Source organism: Capra hircus, chromosome 5 (assembly GCF_001704415.2).
Source record: "Capra hircus breed San Clemente chromosome 5, ASM170441v1, whole genome shotgun sequence".
Classification (NCBI taxonomy): domain Eukaryota; kingdom Metazoa; phylum Chordata; class Mammalia; order Artiodactyla; family Bovidae; genus Capra; species Capra hircus.
In genome coordinates, this window is record NC_030812.1 from 83,388,727 (window position 1) to 83,406,105 (window position 17,379).

The 17,379-nt window shown below is 33.9% G+C and overlaps 1 protein-coding gene across 4 annotated transcripts in view; it reads left to right on the plus strand.

The window, feature by feature from the left end:
- The window catches only part of KRAS (KRAS proto-oncogene, GTPase), a 44,188-nt gene that overhangs the window by 20,684 nt on the left and 6,125 nt on the right, over positions 1-17,379 (plus strand). For 2 of the 4 annotated variants that reach the window (XM_018048388.1, XM_018048389.1), the window contains exons 3-5: positions 4,501-4,679; positions 5,686-5,845; positions 14,101-14,224. In XM_018048388.1, the coding sequence (XP_017903877.1) occupies positions 4,501-4,679; positions 5,686-5,845; positions 14,101-14,220 (459 nt within the window). In that variant the 3' untranslated portion in view covers positions 14,221-14,224. Of the gene's footprint in view, positions 1-4,500; positions 4,680-5,685; positions 5,846-14,100; positions 14,225-14,445; positions 14,447-17,379 lie in introns of all 4 variants that reach the window. The other 2 variants (XM_018048391.1, XM_018048390.1) reach the window with 2 other exon arrangements.

The following is a 17,379-nucleotide window of genomic DNA, read 5'->3' on the forward strand; positions in this document are numbered from 1 at the left end:
ATATATTGTAGGACTAGCAACAACTGCTAGGAAGCAATTGTAGGAGATTGCATGAGACATAAGCACATTGGGCCAGGGTGATGGTGGTGAGTGCTTGGATTTGGAGTATATTTTGAAAATAGATAAGTGGCATAAGATTGTGGGTATTAAAAGTCTGTAATTTTGTGCTCTGTGGTAAAATGTTAAGTATATTTCTTAACTATAGTTTTTTGAAAGTAAACCGTATTTTCTTAGCATCCTTTACCATAAGTAGCATTACTGTGTCAAAGGCTATGAACATTTGTGTGGCTCTTGATAAGTACTATACTTGCTTTCCCAAAGGGCTGTACCTGTTAACTGTTATCACCAGAAATGTTTGGCTTCAGTCTGTGTTTAACTTTTGCCAGCGTAGTATATTTCATTTAGAAAAGTTTTTCTTTTTTAAATTAAAAAAGTAGTACTTTAGCTGGGAATAAGGGGAAATTATGGAATAACTTTCCCTCATTTATTATTTTCTTGTGTTGAGTTTAGTTTTTAAGTGACTTTGTTTTATCCTAGTTTCTAGATGATGTTAGTAACATATGTACCTGACCTAAAAGTTTATTCTATATTGTTAGTATTATTCTGGGAATAACACTAATTAAAAATGTAGAGTCTTATTCCTTTTCTTGCTTTATCTTTAACTAGTTTCATTGTGGAATTTATGTGGTTTTAAACTGGCTATGCTTTATAACTTGTATTTTCTCAGTGATGATTTGTTTTTTACAAATAAAAGGAGTAATATATGTTAAGAGTACTTTAGATTTGTGATAAGGCATTTTATTAGCTTAGAGCGGGGTTGGCAAACTTCTGTTAAGCATCATTTGATTCTTTGTCACATAATCTTTTTTTTTTTTAACAATCATTTAGAAACCCAAAAACTATTCTTGGCTCATAGGCCACACAAAAACAAGTGAGCAGGATTTGGCCTGTGGGCAGTAGTTTGCTTATTTAGGCTTTTCATCTTGGGAAAGTGTCACTGTTGATACATACATTTTTTCTTACCTCCATATACTTTTTTTCTATGGCTGCCCTGAAGCTGAAACAAACGCTCTAGTATTCACGTGTCATTTTTGTTGTGCTTGCTGTCTGCTTTGTCTTAAAACCTGTCAGTTCTTTTCAGATCACATCTCACCATGTAACACTTTTGTTCTTAAGTTTTTACCAAGTTGTATTGCCTTTTTATATAGCTCAGTGACTAGTTACGCTTCTAAGGATGACCCTAGTTAAAATTAACTTCGGAAATACTGGTTTAAGTTTTTCAGTTCAGTTCAGTCGCTCAGTCGTGTCTGACTCTTTGCAGCCTCATGAATTGCAGCACACCAGGCCTCCCTGTCCATCACAAACTCCCGGAGTTCGCTCAGACTCACGTCCATTGAGTCGGTGATGCCATCCAACCATCTCATCCTCTGTCGTCCCCTTCTCCTCCTGCCGCCATCCCTCCCAGCATCAGAGTCTTTTCCAGTGAGTCAACTCTTTGCATGAGGTGGCCCAAGTGGGTGTTTTTAACCTAAATCTATTCTTTGTAATCAGCAGATTCCACCTCATTGTTTATAGGCAGGTTGTAGATTATTTTTTTTTCAATAGCAGAATGTGAGTCAGAACCTTGCTGTCAGTATCTTTAGGGCTTAGAAGGGAAAAGATAATAGGAATGAACAGAAACTGCTTTCCCAGTTTCCCAGTCTCTTTGATGGAGTGTTCATCCTGGGAACATGCTATGAAATACATGCAGAAGCTGCGGCTATTTTACATTACATACTTTTTGAGACACAGAGTGTTTGAAAATTTTGTAAATGGGAATTTACTGAGGTGTTTGTTTTAGAGGCAGTATCTGTCGTCACATGTGAGTGATCCTCCAGCCATGCCTTAGGTATAGATCTGTATGGCTCCAGAAACAACAGTCTTTAATTCATTGTTGATAGGAAATTTCAAAGACTAAAGAAACTATTAACCATAAGGTTAACTTGTGCTAGTTTTGGCAAGTAAAGACTATAAGGAAAAGTCTTTGGTCTGTTTTACGTGCTCAGTAGCCACACTTGGGTAATGAATGGATTGACTTGAATACGCTGTACTTTGCTCTCAATTCCTGTTCTTTGATTATACCTCAAAAACACTGGTTTTTATTAAATAATTTATGATATACAGGAGTTCTTTCAAGTGGTTAAGGGATTTTTTTTTTTTTTTTGGTGTTTAATCACTAAGTTGTGTCCAACTCTTTTAGGCTAAAATAAAATGTCAACCAAATGTTCAAATCTTTGGTCAAGAGCTTCTTGTTTGGAAAATTAAATATTCATCCTTTTTTTCTGACTAGTGAGATCAACAGCTTTTTATTATAGACATTTGGAAAATGCGGTTTACTTTAAAAGATAAGCACAAGATCATAGTCTAATATGGTAATCTTTCATGCTTTTTAAAATTAAGAGGCAAAGAAAGAAATACATTAAAAATAATATTTGTTACCAAAAAAGATAAGTAATCAGTTATTTCTTAATTCTTTCCATCAGAGACATACTCTTTGTTAACATTAATATACCTACCACCATGAGTTTTTTAATGTATATATAGATACATTTATACAGATGTGTAGAGATACTGGGAACATGTCACGTGTATCTTAGAATACTTTGTATACTGTGAACATTTTTTCAGACATTTTACCAAAACCATAATTTTTAATGACCACTTTTTAAATGATAGATTGGTTTGTAAAGTAATTCATGAACTAAAGGTGGAACAAGAAGAAACAGTGTCCTTAGGCTTATACTTTATACCCATTATTAGCCCTACCTCTGCTTCCGTGACCTCACCTTACACCAGCTCTTTCCCTTATTTTTTGAAGTCTATTTTGGCAGACAGTGTGTGAAATCTTTTAGGCATGAGGATTAATCAAAAGGTTCCCAGGTGGCTCAGTGGTAAAGAATCTGCTTACCAATGCAGGATATGTGGATTTGATCCCTGAGTTGGGAAGATCCTCTGGAGAAGAGACTGGTAACCCACTCCAGTATTCTTGCCTGGGAAATCCCATAGATAGGGGAGGTCTGTCAGGCTACAGTCCATGGGGTCACAAAGAGTTGGACACGACTGAGTGACTGAGTAGATACACACAGACTAATCAAAAGTCAGAGGAAAGTCAAATTCATTTCAAGAGTCTGTTATGTTACTCACCCTCTTTTCTTTACTCCCTGTTTGAGTTGCAGTGTCTCTAAGGTATCCAACTCTTTCTCTTTTCTTCTCTACTCCCTCTCTTTTTCACTAGGGATCTCACAGAATTTGCAGACAGAACAATCATTCTCTTTAGCAGTTTCATAGTATCTATCTGACTGTTAAATATTGTTCCCAGGACTGTAGAAATGGACTATGAAGGGTATGAAAATTCTCAGTATTGACCATTCTCTTATGAATTCCCTTGACCATAGGTAAAATAATTGCATGACAATTACTTGTAAGTTGCTTGGTTTTTCTTGCCACCTAAATCATCCAGAATAGTAAGAGTTGATAGAGCTATCCCATTTTGTAATAATTATTTTTCTTTACAGAGAATTTTGGGTCTTTCTGTTCTCAGTCTGTGCACTTGCATTGTTGAATCTTCTTGTAACATCTTTTTTTAAAAAAAATACTTTTAAAACCGTGGTAAGATACACATAAAATTTATCATTGCCATAATTTTAAGTGTACAGTTGAGTGACAATAAGTTAAATTCACAACATTGGACAACCATTAGCTCTGTTTCCAGAATTTTTTCCTCATCCCAAACTGAAACTCTGTGCCCATTAAATAATAACTCTCCAATTCCTGTCTCCTCAGCCCCAGGTAACCTCTTTCCTACTTTTTGTCTGTGTGACTTGACCTTTTCTAGGTATCTCAATATAAATGGAATCATAGAATGTTTGTCTTATTGTGTCAGACTTCATTTAGCATAATGTTTTCAAGGTTCATCCGTGTTGTATAGCAAATATCAGAAATGCATTTCTTTTTATGGCTGAATAATATTCCACTCAGTGTGTGTGTGTGTGTGTGTGTACAGTCATGCCGTCACACACATTTTATTTATCCATTCATTTTATCCAACAAACGTGAGTTGTTTCTACATTTTAGCTATTGTAAGTAATGCTTTGACCATTGGCATACAAGTATTTGAGTTTCTGCTTTCAGTTCTTTTGTTAACATACCTAGGAATGGAATTGATGGATTGAGTTTCTCTGCATCCTTACTAGCACTTATTATATTACTTTTTTTTTTTTTAATAGCCACTCTAATGGGAGTGAAGTGGTGGCTCATTGTGTTTTGATTTGCATTTCCTGAATGAGGTTGAACATCTTTTCATGTACTTATTGGCCATTTGTGTATTTTCTTTAGAAACCTGTCTATTCAATTTGCCCAGTTTTGAATTGGATTGGTTTTTGTTTGTGAGTTGTGTCTTAACACCTTTTTAGAAGCAAAAGGTGCACCATGTTAACCCAGACTGTGTTTCTCCCTTCTCAGGATTCCTACAGGAAACAAGTAGTAATTGATGGAGAAACCTGTCTCTTGGATATTCTCGACACAGCAGGTCAAGAGGAGTACAGTGCAATGAGGGACCAGTACATGAGGACTGGGGAGGGCTTTCTTTGTGTATTTGCCATAAATAATACTAAATCATTTGAAGATATTCACCATTATAGGTGGGTTTAAGTTGAATAAACTAAATTGACATTGAGGAGTAATTGTATCTCCGTTCATTGAGTCTTTGCTAACTGCTATGCACAAATTATCTAATATAAAATAATTTTTGTGAGGTAGGTAATATCCCTGTTTTGCAAATGAAATCTTATGGGTTGAGCAGTTGAGCAGCTTGTTCCAGATCACACAAGATTTGATTCTAGCGATGCTAGAATTGAAAAGCAGGCCTGTTTGACTCTAAAACTGTGCTCTTAACCACTCTGTACTGGAGAAACAAAGCTTTATGCTAGATCCATCATAAAAATGAAAACCATGAACAAAAATGTGAAAAGATAATTGAGATGGCACCACTTGAATAGCCTTAAAAAATAAGTCCATTTAGTGTGGCATTTCTTGGAATCAAATAAATATTGGCTTTAGATAATTAAGGAAAAAACACAACTCTGAAGTTAAAAGACAGAAGTGTTAATACAGTTTTTAAAGAATCTTGGTGAATTTGTATAAAATTGATTACTTTTATTAAAATAATTGTTCACATAGAAATAAAATCTTTCCACTTGGTGCTCTTTTTTAAGAATGGAAAGTTAAAAATATGTTAATGTTGTAAATCATGTTTTCATAAAAACATTAAAACCATTCTATACATGTATATTTAACAACATATACAGTATGTGTTTTTAAGATTATAATTTTAAAAATTAGGCATAGCACTTTTTTGGCCTAGAATTTTTCATTATTTCTGTTTTATCATTGTGACCTATCTGCATATGAACCTGTTAGACTGTAGTACTATTATATTTCTGGATATTTGATCTTTTAAAAGGCATAGAAGTTCTCTCTGTTTAGAATAGAGAAAAATAAGCAGAAGGAAGAGAAAGGAAAATCTGGTGTGATGGGAACTAGGAATTACATTAACAACCTTTATTTTATGAGACAAAGTTGTGAATAGTTTCTGAAAGATTTTTGTTACTAATTCCTGTGCTATAACTTTTTTTTTTTCCTCCCCAGAGAACAAATAAAAAGAGTTAAAGACTCTGAAGATGTACCTATGGTTCTAGTAGGAAATAAATGTGATTTGCCTTCTAGAACAGTAGACACAAAACAGGCTCAGGACTTAGCAAGAAGTTATGGAATTCCTTTTATTGAAACATCAGCAAAGACAAGACAGGTAAGTAAAACTGTAATAACAAATCTGTCCTCTCAAACTATATCAAGTGATTTTAATCATTAATCACAGTTTACTAATATATATTCCAATAATGTGATTTTGGGAGCAGGAAGGCGTGAGCATTAATAAATGGACATACCTGATAGCATAACTGTTGATTTTTTTTCCATTATACTAAAGTAGGAAGTAAAACAATATTTACTTGGTAAATGTTCTCTAAAGGATATGAGAGGGCAGTCCTCATTGCAGTGTCCATGTGTTATTTTTGGCTTTGGTTTCTTTCCACATTGAACAGTTCAGCACATCTTATAGTTAGGATTCAAGAAATGTGGGAATTTTTTTTTTTTTTTACTGTTTTATTTTTAAAATTAAAAGGGAGACAAATTTTGAGTTTCCTATTTTTGAAGTGCTTTTAAGAATATTATGTCATATGTTTCTAGATTAAATGTTATGTGTTTGGAGAATTTTACTTTGCTAGAATATTCTTTCAAAGGATATATTTGTTTTTCAGGGAAGTTTTTATTAAGGCAGGAGAATATTTAGAAAGCAAATAGAAATTCTCAGTTATTCATTTACTGTGTTGTTCTGAAAAAAAAACACCACCACCACCAGATTGATTCTGAATTTTGTTTCAAAAATTATCTTTATTTTAAAAGTAACTTTTTCCCTAGGTAAAATTAATTGATATGATTTAACCTCTTTGTGTGAAATAAGAGTTTAACATATAGAATAAATAAATTCCTAGAAAGGAATATATAATGTTATGATGGAATACTGGTATGTTCCATACAAGGTGAACATGTTTGGGGCCTTGTTTGGTTATGGCCCGGAAAACCAGTCTCATGGAATTTAACTTTATCATGCTAGAAGTTAAGAAAATTGATGAAAACTCATTACATGGTTAAACTTATAAAAACATCTTCTAGATCTTTCACTGAATTTTGTAAAGGGATAAAAATTTTAAAAGTAAACCATTACTCAGCTAGTATATATATGTCTGCTTACCTGGTGGAAGATTATATGTACCACTTTCTAGTTGTACAAATTTGGTACACAGTGAAAAAAAAAATTCTATTTTAAGTCTTCATTTGGAATTAAAAGCTGAATTACTGTAGTTTTTAACCGTAATACCGGTTATCTCATTCTAAAACCTGATTTATAAGTTATAGAAATACTTGGTATATACATTACTTCATTTTACTTTGGAAGAATTAAGATTTTATTCATAGCATTCCCAAGTCCCAAAGACTAGGAAGAGGTTTGATTTTTATCATCTTTGTACTGGTCGTCTCTGACTAGAATCCTGGATTTCGGTTAGGAAGTACTCAGAAAGCATGATTATAACATTGTAACTTTTTCTCCCACTTTCATATGAACATTTTTCAGATATAAAATTGAAGGATTCATATGAACATTTTTCAGATATAAAATTGAAGGATTTTTACTGAAAGCATTTGCAAACCTGCTACCTAGATTTTACCATTAACATTTTATTAACTTATATTATTTATAACTTTAAAAATAAATATTTTAGATTGGGAGACATATTAGTTTCCATTGTACAAAGGAAAGAAAAAAGCCTAATAAGAGACTTTGCCTGATGTTGTAAAGGGCTGCAAATAAAGCTGTACTTCTCATACTTTAATATGCATAAGAATCAAGTGGGCTTCTTATTCAAATCCAGATTCTAATTCTGAATTAGAATTAGGGTCTAGGTTGGAAGCTGTGATTCTGCATTTTTAACAAGCTCTCAAGTGATGCTGACTTTGGTACATGGACCACATCTGGAGTGGAAAGGTAATAAAGCACAGAAAAAGAAGTCCTGTTACTTCTGCAGTGTTACCCTCCACTCTTATTTGATAAAAGAGCCTAAAATAGTTGTGTCTTTCCTTGTTGTATGGTTACTACCTCAGAAGTAATATTGATTCTTAGTGTTTGACATTAATACTTTAATACACCACAGCATTCATAACTAATCGGAAAACTACCTGGTTTCCTTTTAAAATAGATTTTTAGGTTTTATACTGTTTTTTGTGGAGGGAGGGGTAGGGAAGGTAATTAGGTATGTGGATTAACCTGAATTTGTTTTGTAGACACTTTTATGGATCATCGAATTAAAATATACAGTGATATATTACAAAGAAATACTTGTACTTTATTCCTTAACCTTCTAGCCCTCAGCTTTTCTTATATTTATATCCTGTTTTATTGATCTGGTTATGTAATTTATGGTGCTAAACTACAACTTCGATATTTAGTTTCTGATCTTTGATTTCTGTATTATGTGGACTTGTTGATTTGTCTCTCAAAAGTTAATTCATTTCTTTCTGTTGAAATTAATTTGATATTTGCATGCTCTTAGAAGACTTGAATTAACTATTCCAAGTAATTGAGAAAATGAAATATGTTAATTTTTATAAATTTTAATTTACATCTCCAGTTTTTTGAAAATTTGAAGCCCTATTTTCTGCAGAACATTTTGATATTCATCTCCTATTACTTATTTATTATTTGAGCAAAATGAATATGCATATCCTCATTGTAGTTTATCAGCAGCTACTTGTTTAATGCCCTGTTTTGGTCTTGAGCATGAACTTAAAACACAAAACAAGAGAAAGTTGTATTCAAGTTAGTAGGAACAGGACATGCATTTAGAACTTTTATAGATAAAAGTCAGGGGCTGGCAAGCTTTTTCTGCAGAGGGTCAGATGATAAATACTTTAGGCTTTTGGGCCCCAAGTGATATCTGTTGCTTTTTTTTTTTTTTTCTTACAGCTCTTTAAAAATGCAAAAATCAGTCAGCTTGTGGGCAGTACAAAAATATAGGCTGTGGCTGCATTGGGCTTGTGGGTTGTACTGTGCTGATTGTTGGTTATCTAGGGAACTGTATTCTTTGACCAGACATGAGAAGTTAGGTCAGACTTTCAACTTAAATTTTATAGGCTAACATTAGTAATTTTAAAGTAAAATTTATATATTCTATGAAAGAGAAGTAGGAGTTTTACTCTAGTATTTTTAAGGTAAGGGTTGCAGACTATATATTTTACCAACTTAATTAGTTTCTTATTTTAAAAAGCCCATTTTTATGGCTAAGATACAATTCTATTATATTCTTATAAAATTATAGTTTTCAGCTGTCATTTTAGTCCACATCTGAAAGGCCAAAGAAGTTTTTGTTTCTGCAGTTAGGCTGCGTCGGGTCCCTGTGTTCCAAGTGTATAATAAAGTCTGCTGTCTAGATGACATTTTTCTGGCCTCTTTGGGCAGTGCATGGCAGTGTTCACAAAGGCTGTTGAAACCAAATTGTTGACACCATGGTAATCAGCAGTGTGTTTTCCAGTCTGCTAAAATCAAAAGTGGGGAGCATTCAGGAAAATGGATGATAAAAGCAGAATTCTGAGTATCTGTTACTTCTGATTCAGCTTTTTTGCTTTCTGGAGGTCTCAATTTGAGCATAATGTGAAATTTTGTTTTATGAAGTTAAAAATGTTTAAAATTAAAAAAATTTTTTTTAATTAAAAATATTAATTTTCTGTTTTGTTGTTGTTAATTTCTAGATACATAAATTTAGTTGTTGGGAGACCTCTGTTAAAGAAAGCTTATGATCAAACTGTTTTAACAAAGCAAACCAAACAAAAAACATTCTTATGTGCCACATTTCTCTGTTTAGCAGTAGTTGGGGTTGTGTACAAAAGATTGATATTTTGAACTTTGCTTTTTATGAGTTCAGTTCAGTTCAGTCACTCAGTCGTGTCCGACTCTTCGTGACCCCATGAATCGCAGCACGCCAGGCCTCCCTGTCCATCACCATCTCCCGGAGTTCACTCAGACTCACGTCCATAGAGTCAGTGATACCATCCAGCCATCTCATCCTCTGTTGTCCCCTTCTCCTCCTGTCCCCAGCCCCTCCCAGCATCAGAGTCTTTTCCAGTGAGTCAACTCTTTGCATGAGGTGGCCAAAGTACTGGAGTTTCAGCTTCAGCATCATTCCTTCCAAAGAAATCCCAGGGCTGATCTCCTTCAGAATGGACTGGTTGGATCTCCTTGCAGTCCAAGGGACTCTCAAGAGTCTTCTCCAACACCACAGTTCAAAAGCATCAATTCTTAGGCGCTCAGCCTTCTTCACACTCCAACTCTCACATCCATACATGACTACTGGAAAAACCATAGCCTTGACTAGATGGACCTTAGTCGGCAAAGTAATGTCTCTGCTTTTGAATATGAATATACTGTCTAGGTTGGTCATAACTTTTCTTCCAAGGAGTAAGCGTCTTTTAATTTCATGGCTGCAGTCACCATCTGCAGTGATTTTGGAGCCCCCCAAAATAAAGTCTGACATTGTTTCCACTGTTTCCCATGAAGTGATGGGACCAGATGCCATGATCTTCGTTTTCTGAATGTTGAGCTTTAAGCCAACTTTTTCACTTTCCACTTTCACTTTCATCAAGAGGCTTTTTAAAACTAGATAAAACAATTAACCGAGGACCTGCTGTGCACCAATGCATAGCATAGCCTCCGAAGCAGCTCAGTAGTTCCTGAGGTAGGTTATCGTTCAGCAAGGTTTCTTTCCAATTCAGTGATGCAGAGTTACTTTTTAGAATACATCTTGTTCCTCCCATTGCTGTCCCCCAAGAAGGCTAGAAGAGGGGTGGCAGAGGATGAGATGGTTGGATGGCATCACTGACTCAATGGACATGAACTTGAGCAAACTCCAGGAGATAGTGAAGGGCAGTGGAGCCTGGTGTGCTGCAGTCCATGGGGTTGCAAAGAATTGGACAGAACTTAATGACTGAACAACAGCACAGGAAGGCTAGTATTCTTGCATCTGTCTACAGTTCAGGTATTTGAAGTGTTATTTCATTGAAAGAGTTTTGGCAGGTAGTAAACTGTTCAACTGGAACAAGTACTTGTTTAAAATTGAATTGGTTAGTGAAAGCTTTACAGGCATCAGGATACAGAATGATGTGGTTAACAGTTCTTTCTCCGGTATGGAAGTGCTGTATTTCCATAGTCTCCACAGTATGTTTTCAGATAATGACTGAGCTGAAAGTAATGTCAAATCTCTTGATTTAAGAAAATGTACAAATATATCTTTAAAAACTTATTTCAAATTTACATACATAGATACATGCACTTTTGCTCCTACAATACGCACTTGTGTCTCAGTTGTTTAATCAGTAAGATCTGAAGATGAGTATTTTGTGGCAACAAGCCATAGTCTCAAGAATAAATCATTGTATGCCGGTTAAGACCTTAGCAACTAGCCATAGTAGGTATTAAACATCTGTTTTGGCTGTGCTTAATCTTTTAAAATTACCTACAAATTCTGGAATATGAAACCAGTGTTTTGTGCCAGTGGTTTAAGGTACATACAAGGATCAGTAATGTTCTTTTCATGTCAGTATGACTTTAAAGCATTTATTATCAAGAAATAAGTAATTAAGTCTGAGAAAATATGGTAAATAACAGATTCTTTAAAATCTAATTTAAATTTTCTATTAGTAAAGATGAGAAATGAAAAAGTCATTCTGGAATAACTATTTCTTGGTGGTGTTAATTATCTTAGCCTCTGAGGTCCTGATACTGAATTCTTGGTGGCGGGTAGTATAGTTCTTTTTAATTATTGGCTTCCAACTCTCTCTCTGCATTGCTGGAAACAAAAATCATATATTCTGATATTGGTGATGGGATGTGCATACTTAAAAAGCAGACACTTTCAAACTAGTTTTAGAAATAAATTACAATCAAAATTTGCTTCTGCTAAATTAGTAGAGCAACAAAACCCCGTTTTTTCCCTCCATCATAGAATATTTCAGTACTTCTACATTGACCTTATACATTCTTTTTTAAACAGGAATGAGAGTTTTTATTCTTAAAAATATGAGCTTTACTTGGTTTGTTTTATTTATATATACATATATTTGAAATTTCTTGCATTAATTTTCAAATTGAAAAGAGAATCATTTGTGCAGATATCTTAAGTGTCAGCACAGGTTTTATATTTTATATGTATTACTAAAGCTCTTTTGATACCTTAATTATTTATATAATAATGAGAATAGTAATTTCTTAAAAACAGACCCTCTCCTCTTAGACAGTAGTGATAAATACAAAATATTAAAAATTTTATATATGGGTACATGTGGCTGTCTTGTTTAAAGTACCAACATATTTAATGATATCAGAAAATAGTTGGAATTTTTATTTTGTAGTTGGCTTAGTTACCTAGTTGATTAAATTGATTTCATTAAAAGTATACAGATTTTTATATCACAAGTTGATACAATAACTTCAGAGGTACATTTTAATATATAATTAACATTATTTAAATCCCTACTTAACTAAAACTTAATTTTATGAATTTTAAATTAAAGTTTTACTTCAAAGATAAATTACTGAGTTCCACTGAAGCAGTTATTAATACATTCTAAAGATTTGTAAGCATTAATATTGCTATAAAAATTGAGATGCCCCTTTTCTTTTCCTTAACTGATGTAAGCAGTGGATGTGTGATGATGTATGTATGCTAAGGTTAAACTTTAGCTGTTGGTTTACTTAAGTTAATACTTAAATGGCTGATTCTCTGTGCTTGACTGAATTTAATACTGCAAATCATATTTTTGGTACAAATTAGCTTTTTAGGTGCTGGGTCCATTTTGTCACATTTGGTTTATAGAAAGACTGGTGTTACCAATTGCAGAGACTTAAATATGCCACTTCCCATAGTGAGTAATTGTATCTTAAAATTGAAAGAACAGATTAAGTTAAAAAAATATATATGGTAAAATAAACCACCAACATTTTAAAAGCACATCTTTCTTTTAGAAGAATGGAACATATGTCTTTTAAGTTAATTTGTACCACATGTAAATTAATGTGTGCTTAAGTCACATCAGTCATATCTGACTCTTTGAGACCCCATGGACTGTAGCCTGCCAGGGTCCTCTGTCCATGGGATTCTCCAGGCCAGAAAACTGGAGTGGGTTGCCATTCCTTCTCCAGGGGATCTTCCCAGGGCCCAGGGATTGAACCCGTGTCTCTTACGTCTCCTGCATTGGTAAATGGATTCTTTACCATTACCATTAGTGCCGCCTGGGAAGCCCTATGTAGGTTAATGTTTGTGTTAGTATTTCTTTTTATTCTTAATATTCTTAATATTTTTGAGAATATACTTTAAAGAAAATTTTAAGATATTTTTAATATTTTAAGAAAATACTTTTAAGTATTCTTAATACTTTTAAGAAATTAATATTTCTTTTTTTAGATGTAAGCTTCTACTTTGGTGGTTACATTCTTCTGGACAAACTAACAGTACAGTTAATCTAAACATTTTGTCCTCTTGGCTACTGTCTAATTTTCTAGACTAGAAAAGACATAAAACATCTCCCTGTGGGCATATATGATTGTGTTTGTTGTCGTAGCTTTCTCACCATAGCCTTAAGCAGAAGAAGTCCCCTTGGCTCCTTCGGAGTGTGTAAATTAGAAGATATAAAGCCAGGACATTGGGTATTGTTCTAAAAATTATTTTTTAAGACTTGTAGTACGGATACAAAATTATATTGCTACTATTTTGTATTTTTTAAACAATTAAAAATATTTTCATTTTATGGTAAATAGCCCTCATTTAGCATTTTTATTTAAATAGTGCAGTTCTTGATCCACAAAAGTCCCAGTCTCGGTTCCATTTGTGGGCTCTAGAAATTGGCTGGACAGTTGCAACTGAAGATAGAACTTGTGATTCCAGTCTCTTGACCCAGCTATATTTTGAGGTGTTGTGTGCATGTTTGTGTGTGTGTGTTTAAACAAAGGTCTGACTATCCCTTTGGTACCATTTTTCTCCTCACTCCTGACTCAGAGCAGGGGTGGGGATCAGTGGTACAAAAATAACTTGTTTTCCCTAAGTCAGAGAAATAATTTAAATCTAACTTCAGTTTAGACTTTGATTAATTCTGTGACTAACAAACTAAAATGATTGCATTAATTGATATACAGGTACTAATAACACATGTACTTCCAAATTAAAAAAAAAATTCTTATCCCATTACAAAACAAAACTTGACTTCAAAGAACAAATCACAGTTTATGCCCTATTTTAATACTGAATCCCCAGTTCTATTCAAACAGTCTGATGTCTGTTTGAAAAAAGAAAATGCTCAAGTAAAGCTCAAACTTTCAAATTTCTTGCACATGGCTATCCCAATAAATTACTATTACCAATGAAACAGACTTTAAAGAAGTTGTGTTTTACAATGCAGAGAGTGGAGGATGCTTTTTATACATTGGTGAGAGAGATCCGACAATACAGATTGAAAAAAATCAGCAAAGAAGAAAAGACTCCTGGCTGTGTGAAAATTAAAAAATGCATTGTTATGTAATCTGGTAAGTTCAGCATATTAATTTTGGCAGAAAGCATATGTTTTTCATAGCTAACAAAGTAGCAACCACATGAGATCTACCTTGGTGTGGGATTCTAATTTGAAGTATTACAAAAATAAACATGTAGTTTGCTTCCACAGTCAATCCATTTTTTTTTAATCTAATGGGTATTAATTATAATTGAGGCAGATTTTGATGGCTATAGACTGTTCTACATCTGTCAGGGTCTTGAGAGACAAAATATGCTGTATCATATAGCAGAGTTGAATGGCCCAGAAGGTGGGAAAGGATCACTCTTACAGAGTATGTTTTCTTTTGGACATTCCACAGGCAGGTACTTATTCTGTCTCTGCTCTCTTAATGTAGTGACATCAGCATCACTTCTTTACCCAAGTGAGAAACCTGGGAGTCTTGGGATGACTCCCTACTTTTCATATCCATTTGGAGGCAACCACAAATTTCTGTTATGATGTTACCCTCTAGCTTTTTTTTACATTTATTTATTTTTGGCTGTGCTGGGTCTTCATTGCTGCACACAGGCTTTTCTCTATTTGCAGTGAGCAGGGGCTACTGTCCAGTCGCAGTGCATGGGCTTCTCATTGTTGTCGCTTCTCTTGTTGCAGAGCATGGGCTCTAGGGCACATGGGCTTCAGTACTTAATGCACGTGGGCTCAGTAGTTGCCACTGTTGGGCTCTAGAGCACAGGCTCGATAGCTGTGGCACCACGGGCTTAGTTGCTCCAGGACATGTTGAATCTTCTGAATCAGGGATCAAACCTCCATTTCCAGCACTGGCAGGCAGATTCTTTACCATTCAGCCACTAGGGAAGCCCACATTCTAACTTCATCACATCATTAGTTCAGACTTCTATCATTTCTTGCTGGGATTGTTGAAACCTCTTACTTGGTTTACCTTTTGCTGCCTTCATTCACAGTGCAACCAGAGAGATATACCTAGAAGGTTTCATAGAATATATATGGCTCCTTAACACCTTCCTTCCCCTCTCACCTTTGGTTTTATCTCTAAAAAACTCCTTGACTGAACTTTTTTTGTCCTCTTGTAAATCAGCACTATGTTATTTCTTACCTTCCCTTAAGTATTGGCTGTTGCTCTTGTTTGGAATGCTACTGTTCTTACCCCCTAGTTTTACTAGTTAACACACTTTCATGCTTGTCTAATCTGTTCTCTAAGAATCTTCTTTAAACCACCAGTAGATTGGGCATAATGCCCTTCTTGTGTATTCCCAGTTTATTGCTCTTAACTGTTACACACTTTCTGTGTTAAAGTGACATAACCTATGTTTGATTCCTATACAGTAAGAATTTTAGAGAGCTAGAATCTCATATTTCTAATCTTTGTATGTCTGTGGCCTAATGAGGTTCCTGGCACACAGGAGCTGCCCAGCTGGATTTATTGAGTGGAATTTCTCAATTTCCTTTCTAGACCAACCCATATTAAACTTGGTTTTCCTTAGAAAATATTTCCCTCAATAGATGCCATAAAGTTCACGCCAAAGCTTAAGGTTTTGATGCATATTATTTGCAATATATAATGTTCTGGGAGAACATGAAATAAAATTGGAGGATATCATTTACTGTGCTGATTAAACTAAAGGTTGGTGTTCTTTGTATGACTCGAAGGTCTGAAATAATGTATCTCCAAAAATATACTTCGGAATAGCAGATTAAGTTCCAAAGATGATATGTGGTATGTTATGAACTAAACTCAGATGAAGAAACAAAGCAAAATTAATGACTGGCATTAATTTTTATTGATTTATGAACTCTTAATATTTTTTGAGCATCACTGTACAAAATAATATTTAATTTAGAAGTTATAAAACCCAGCATTGGGATGCAATCTGAAAAGTGAAACTTCTGAAATAACAGCATTTATGACCAGAGTTAAGTGCTAGTCTTTTTTCTTCCTGCTCTGTTATTATTAGATGATTTTTAAAGTGGAACTATTTAGAATAAAATAAGCTTTATGATTCAGTTTTTATTTGAAACAGATGACAGTGTATACTTTTCTAAAATCTCAAATTTGTGCTATTTCAGTGACTGTAGTGTAAATGTCAAATTGTTGGGCATGATGAATCTTTTTCAGTGATCATGAATAGCATTTTATATAAGGAAAAAATTGTACTTGGTAATACCTAAATTTTTTAAATAAAGATATTTTTACAAAGTTAATTTGACAGTGATAAATATATGCAAATTAGTTTTTCTTAGTCCTAAAATGATGGGTTTGAACAAAATAACCCTAGTGGTATCCTGTTTTGTCTTCTTTACATGTATATGAGAATGATTAGTTCCCACGTGAAAAAAAGGCATCCATTGCCCTGTTTTGATCAATTTTAATATTTTACTAATCATTAAAATTAATAAGATTATATAGAAAGGAGAGTTCAGTCCAATATAAACTATTTGTCAGAATCTTAGAAGAAAGTAATGTAATCAAATTCTCCCTTTATTGTCTCCTAAATGATTATATATTGTTTTCACCTTAGGGTGTGTCTCCTCTGTATCTGTCTCATGGTTTTTCATTTTGTCTACTTGAACACATTGATGTTTTTCTTCATTATAAAAACTGTTGAAGTAGACTACATAAGGATGTGTGATCGAAGGGAATTTGTGAAAGGTGAGGGAGTTAGAATAGATCCTCTCTTAAGATTCCATCCCGTTCTAATAGTTTATATTTATAAATTAGTCAGGGTTGGTATTGTTTATAAGAAAATAATTATTCTTTATTGTGTCATTGGAAGTTTTTTGCTCTTTATGTGTTAACATGAAGGTTTATATAAATGAAGCCTTGATTGTGTTGCTGATGAACTGTCCACCTACTTTTCCTCTCTCCTGTGGGTGAAGCAGAAGCATAGATTGTATCAGTAATGGTATCAGTAAGTGAGGAACATCAAGTGAAGTTCGGGGGCTTCACTGGGAACTTCTGCTCACTAGTGTTCAAATCAATAATGCTGGGTTTTATACCACTACTACTGTTTAAATGTGAGCAAGCCTTTCATTCCCACTCTGTTTAATTCTTTAAAAACATTGGTAATACTTTTATAAATTTTAGATAAAATGTGAAAATCAGTTAAATGTAACTTGCATGGAAATGCCCAGAATTAATTTAGGTATTGAAATATTAATTGTAGAAGA